General features: G+C 46.6%; 1 protein-coding gene across 1 annotated transcript; it reads left to right on the top strand.

Moving 5' to 3' along the window:
• Positions 1 to 2,904: 2,904 nt before the first annotated feature.
• On the top strand, positions 2,905 to 3,504 carry LOC149145350 (uncharacterized). The gene has a single exon (XM_089452422.1). The coding sequence runs from the start codon at positions 2,905 to 2,907 to the stop codon at positions 3,502 to 3,504; it is 600 nt and encodes a 199-aa protein (XP_089308548.1).
• Positions 3,505 to 6,218: the final 2,714 nt, after the last annotated feature.

Genomic DNA, 6,218 nt, shown 5'->3' on the forward strand with positions numbered 1-6,218 from the left:
CTCTCCCTCGCTTCTATCTTTCTTCACTCCTCTTGTCCTCTCTCCCTCTCTCTCCCTCTCCATCTCCATCTCTCTTTCCCTACCTCTCTCCACTCTCTCACATCCTCCCTCTCTCTCTCTCTCTTCACCTTCCAACTCTATTACTATATGCTTCTCTCTCTCCTTCCCTCCATCTCTCCTTCTTTGTCTCTTTATCTCACCCCCAAACATACACACTCTCTCTCCATCTCTCCCTTGTCACTCCCTCTCTCTCTCCACTTCTCACTCTCTATGTCTTTCTTCTTCCCTCCCTCTCCCCCTCCAACTCCATATCTCTATTCCTCCCCCTATCATCCTATTTCCCCCCCTCTCTCCTCCTCTCTGTCAAGTCCTCTCTCTCATTCTTACTCTCTCTCCCTTTCTCTCCCACCTTCCTCTTTCTCCCCCCATCTCTCTCTCTCTCCCTTTCGCTCCTACCTTCTTCTTTCTTCCCCCATCTCTCTCTCTCTCTCCCTTTCGCTCCTATCTTCATATTTCTTCCCCCATCTCTCTCTCTCTCTCCCTTTCGCTCCTATCTTCATCTTTCTTACCCCATCTCTCTCTCTCCCCTACAATCCTATCTCTTCCCCCATCTCTCTCTCTCTCTCCTACCTTCCTCTTTCTTCCCCCATCTTTCTCTCTCTCTCTCCCTTTATCTCCTACCTTCCTCTTTCTTCCCCCATCTCTCTCTATCTCTCTCTCCCCTACAATCCTATCTCTCCCCCCATCACTCTCTTCCTCTCTCTCATCCTTCCTCTCTCTCCCTTTCTATCATGCCTCCTTCTATCCCCCCCCATGCTCTCTCTCTCTCTCTCTCTCTCTCTCTCTCTCTCTCTCTTTGCCCTCCAATCCTCTCTCTCTCTATCCAACTATGTTACTATATCCCTCCCTTTCTCTTTATCTCTCCTTCTCTCCCCCTTGCCTCCATCTCTCCTTCTATGTCTCTTTATCTCACCCATAAACATACACACTCTCTCTCCATCTCTCCCTTGTCACTCTCTCTCTCTCCACTTCTCACTCTCTATGTATTTCTTCTTCCCTCCCTCTCTCCCCCTCCAAATCCATTTCTCTATCCCTCCCTCTCTCTTCCTTTCTCTCCTACCCCCCTTTCTCTCCCCCATCTCTCTCTCTCTCTCTCTCTTCCCTCCAATCCTCTCACTATCTCCCTCCCTCTCTCCTCCTCTCTCTCAAGTCCTCTCTCTCATCCTTCCTCTCTCTTCCTTTCTCTCCTACCTCCCTCTCTCTTCCCCCATCTCTCTCTCTCTCTCTGCCCTCCAATCCTCTCACTATGTCCCTCCCTCTCTCCTTCTCTCTCTCCCACCTCCATCTTTACGTCTCCCTCTCTTACTCTTCTCTACCTCTCTCACTCCTCTCCCTCTCTCTCTCTTCATTCCTCCTCTCCCCTCTCCTTCAGTTTATCTCCATCTCCCCCTTGTCACTCCCCATATTTCTCCACCTCTAGCACTCTATGTCTTTGTTCTTCCCTCCCATATATATCTAGAGTCAATATATATATCATGATATATTATGATGTGTTAATAATTATGAAGGATGGAAGACGACGACGATGGCACAGCGGTGGAGCTCTGCGGGTTTTGATGGCGGGACTGGATTACTACCACTTGTTTGCTCTGTAAGTTGTGGTCACTGATCTTAAGGCTTCTTGCTGCTTGTAGTCGATTTATCTAACCTTTTGGAACTAGGTGGTGTGCTTCTATTTTTGTCTATTTTCCCTAGGAAGTGGCCGACGGTTCTTTGTGCGGGGACCAACAAACCCTCCTTACTTTATTCATTACCTTCGCAGTTTCAAGAAGGGTTTATTCCTTGTGGTTTGGTTTTACATCGGCAGGGGAAGCGTTTTATGTAGATGTCACGAGGGTTAAGGCGGGTGATTACGGTCCCTAAGGGTTTGTTTTTTAGCAGTAGTTTAAAGATCTGGTTTTCCATCCTTTGTCTTTTTCAATAATTTCACAGTTGCAAGAAGGGCATCCTAGTGGGTTCATTTGCAACGGCGGGGGAAATGGTTTATGGACCCAAAGGTTATGGGCTATTGATGTTGTTAAGAAGGTTTAGCCGGTAGGTTACGGTCTCTGTGGGTTAGTTTTTTCGGAAGAAGGTTTTAACGAGCTGTGTTATCTGTGGTATTTCCCGGGGGAAAAATTCCTCACCCCGGTCAACAAGGGTCCTCATTCTTCGTATTTCTTGGAACAGTGTGTGGAGTAACCTTGGCAGTTGGCACTCAGATGGATGAGCAACTATTAGGCTATTCAACTGATTCTCTGACCGCAGAAGACATTTGGGTCAACTTCACCCATCTGGTTCCTATTGTTATTGAGTTGGTGGTAGCCAGTTTACCAGTCACGAGGGTGGAAGAGGTTACTATGCTAATGAACGACATGGACGTTACCATACAGGACCTGGACAACCCACAACCACTAATTGTTGTGACGGAAGGTATTTTTAGCCTGAGAGAGGGCTCGGAGGCCCCTTTTCTCTCCATCCCTTCACCTTCAGAACTCCGTGCTTGGTCTCAGGCGTATCTGATGGGTGAAAACCCTCAAGGTGGTGTTGGTTCCTCGGCAGAAGGGGTTAGTGGGTTGCGGCCTCTTTCTCAAGGATTGACACCAGAATAGTTGGGGCTACTTGGGTTTGCCCCCTTTTATCTGACCTTCCAACCAGTGGGATCTGCCCCACCCTCAGGATTTTTCAATGGCATAGCTAGGCTAGAACAAGGCATGGAGGCTATCAGATCCTCAGACTCAGAAGACAACGGCCAAGCGGAGGGCGAACAGGCTGCCCATACACCGCCGCGGCAAGTAAAAAAAATCCAGGAACTCGAAAACCAAAGAAAGGGACAGGCGCCTGGTCTTTGGGGAGGGCATCACTATGGCCCAAGCTGCCCTAACTGAGAGCATTGTGCTCATTGGCAGGGTTCAGGGTAGGAATTACACGCCTATGCGATTGAGGAAGTGGACCGCGGAGATTTGGGGCAACCTTCTGATGCAACTCCCTGGCATACTTTCTCTGTCCCGTGGTTGGTTTGCCTTGATCTTTTCCCACCCTGATCAGGTAGATTGGGTTCTGACTCGTTACTGGCACATCGAGATGACCCTTGTGCTGCTGAAAAGATGGTTGTCGATGTTCGACCCGGAAAAGGAGAATCTTGGCACTGGTCTGATTTGGGTTCGCTTGCCTACCCTCCCATTGCAGTTTTGGGCTGATGAGATCTTCAAGGTGATTGGATATGACTTAGGAGTTTATTTGGATCATGACAGGACTTATCAAGACACGGGATGTTTGGCTATGGCTCGCATTCTAGTGTATCTAGACACCAAAGAGGGCCTAGTGGAGAGCTATCTGCTCCAGATGGGTGACATTACTCGTCGGCAAATCTTGGACTACAAAGGCATTCCCTTTCACTGCTGGAAATGTCATGAGGTGGGGCACCTTTACAAATATTGTCCCAGAGTAACCGAGTTGAGCTAGAATCTGGCCAAATCGTTGGTTTCGACTTATACTCAAACTTTGGAGTCAGAGTTCCCTCCTCCAGGGGACACTCATGAGTCTACTATGCCTATTCAGCAAGAGTCACAGCAGCCTGTCTCTCATCAGAACTCCATGGTCTCAGAGCCTCCTCCAACTAGCTTTTTTTCCAGGGACTCGGCCTTCGCAGGTACTCCTCCTCCTCTAACCCTAGTTTATCTCATGATGTTTTGGGTTCTGTTAATTTTTCTACATCTATGTGTATATCTGGGTCGTTTTCGGAGGTTAGCAAGTTGTGCTCCCCAGTTTTTCATGTTCCCTCGACCCCTCCTTCCCTCCCAACCTCCATCCCCCATACCTCTGTTGAGCGGTCTGTCCCTTTTCATGGAGGCAGTCTGTCTTCTAGCAAGTCACATCATTACTTCCTTCGTTCACTCCATACTGCTCCTTCGATGGCCTTCAGTTTGGATATTGATCCTCCCCCTCCCATAACCCATAAACCCACTCGCGGACAACAATCTAAAATCTCTAAAGCCATCAAAAGGGCAGGTGTTGAAGTGGCTTCAGGGGTACAATCCCCAATTGACTGGGTTCTTAGAGCAAAGGGCAACCCACACATTGTTCCCCCATGATTTGTCTCTCTTTCAATTGCAGGGGTTTAGCCAACCCAGACAAAAAATTGGCTCTCAAGAGACTTTGTCTTTCCGAAATATTGGATGTTATTTTTTTGCAAGAAACGTTGGGCGAAGGAAGCCAGGTTAATCGGTTGTTATTAAGTTTTCTCCTAGATTGGGAATTTCACTTTCTGGATGTTAGGGGTCGCTCTGGCGACTGTGCCTTGGGATTCAATAAATGCTCCACTAAAATTCTCAATGTTTGGGGGGGGGGGGTTCTTAGGGTTGATATAGTCTTGATGGAGCTCAACAGGCCACTCAGGCTTATCAATATTTATGGTCCATGTCAAAACAGGGAATCATATTGGAACAGGATTATGGGGACTGAGTTCATGCACCATGAGAACATAATCATAGGTGGAGACCTAAATTTCTCCCTTGGGTTAGCTAAATTGTGGGGTTCCTAGGGTCAATGTGACCACCTCATGGCTTTCTTTGAAAATATGTTGGACTCCCATGATTTACTAAATATTGATCCTCGTAAGATCAAGCCAACTTGGAGGAACTGAAGAACAGGGGCAAAGGCGCTAGTAAGAAGGCTGGACCGTTTTTTTATCAAGGCTCCTCTCCTAGAAAGTTTGAATATGTTTTGTCAATGGGTGGGCTCAGGCGGGATCTCGGATCACTCTCCCATCTTTTTGGAGTTCAGGGATAATAATTTTAAACCATCGATGCCCTTCAAATTCAACTCTTCATGGCTCCTAGATGTGAGCTTCCAGAAATTAGTAGCTGATTCTTGGATTCATTGTTCCCCGAATGAACCCTCCCTTCATGTGGTAGATTTTGCCAAAAATTTAGTTGGTTTAAATCCAAAAACAATTATCTGGGCTAAAGGAGAAATGGAGGAAAGAGGAGGAAGACCTACTGGGATTTAATTGGCTCTCAAAGAATTCAAAGCCTTGGCACCAAGCAGCAAGGCATCAGCTGATTCAAGGGCTCAGGTAGCTCATCTTGAATCGGAAAGAATCAAGCTTCTACGTTCGCAAGAAGAGCACTGGAGGCTAAAGAGTAGAGTGCTCTGGTTACAAGCTGGAGATGAAAACTCAAATTTTTTTCAACAATATGCAAGGGGCCAGAAGTCAATCAATACAATGTGGGAGCTTCAAGACCATGAGGGCAGAAAAGCAAACTCCTTTGAGTAGCTGGCTGACATGGGGGTTAGACATTTCTCCAACATATACAAAGCCCCAATAGGTATAACTCTGCCAAGCATCATCCGTACAGCTGAATCTTTGCCCAGGTTTGTAGAACCGGATGAGGTGGAAACTTTAAATTCCCCAGTTACTAGAGGTGAATTAGAAGCAGTGTTGAAGTGCTTTAAAAAGGACAAGAGCTCAAGTCCGGATGGGTGGCCGATTGAATTCTACAGCTCCTTCTTTGAGCTTATTGGAGATGATCTTCTTCAGACTATAGAGGAGTGTAGAAGAACAGGCAGAATGTATGATGCTTTTAATGTGACTTTCCTGGCTCTCATTCCCAAATCAGACAACCCTTCCTATTTTGATGATTACCGGCCCATCTCCCTCTGTAATAGTATCTACAAAATCATCTCTAAAACTATTACTCTTCGTATCAAACCTATCCTTTCCCAGATGATCTCCAAGGAACAATTTGCTTTCCTCAGTCAGCGCCAAATCCATGAAGCCATTGGGATGGCCCAGGAAGCCCTCCATTCAATCAAAAAGCTACATAAAAAGTCCATTATTCTTAAAATTGATCTTTCCAAAGCCTTTGATCATGCCTGTTGGTCATATCTCCGTTTTACTCTCACTCATATCAGCTTTCCCCATGCCTTCATCTCTTGGATTATGTGATGTCTCTCTTCGGTCTCTTATAGTATCCTCATCAATGGTGCTGCCTCCGGTTTTTTTCATGCGGAGCGCAGACTTAGACAAGGTTTCCCTCTTTCTCTCCTACTCTTCCTTCTCATTATGGAAGGGTGTAGTAGGCTGATTAAAAAAGGAAGGGAGGAAGCTAATATGGGGGTGTCTGGGGGTGTCCGGATCTCTGATATGTCAACACTAACCCATCTTTTATTTGTAG

This window comes from Pinus tabuliformis, chromosome X (assembly GCF_031772625.1).
Source record: "Pinus tabuliformis cultivar Carrire ecotype Pingquan chromosome X, CPIR1, whole genome shotgun sequence".
Lineage (NCBI taxonomy): Eukaryota > Viridiplantae > Streptophyta > Pinopsida > Pinales > Pinaceae > Pinus > Pinus tabuliformis.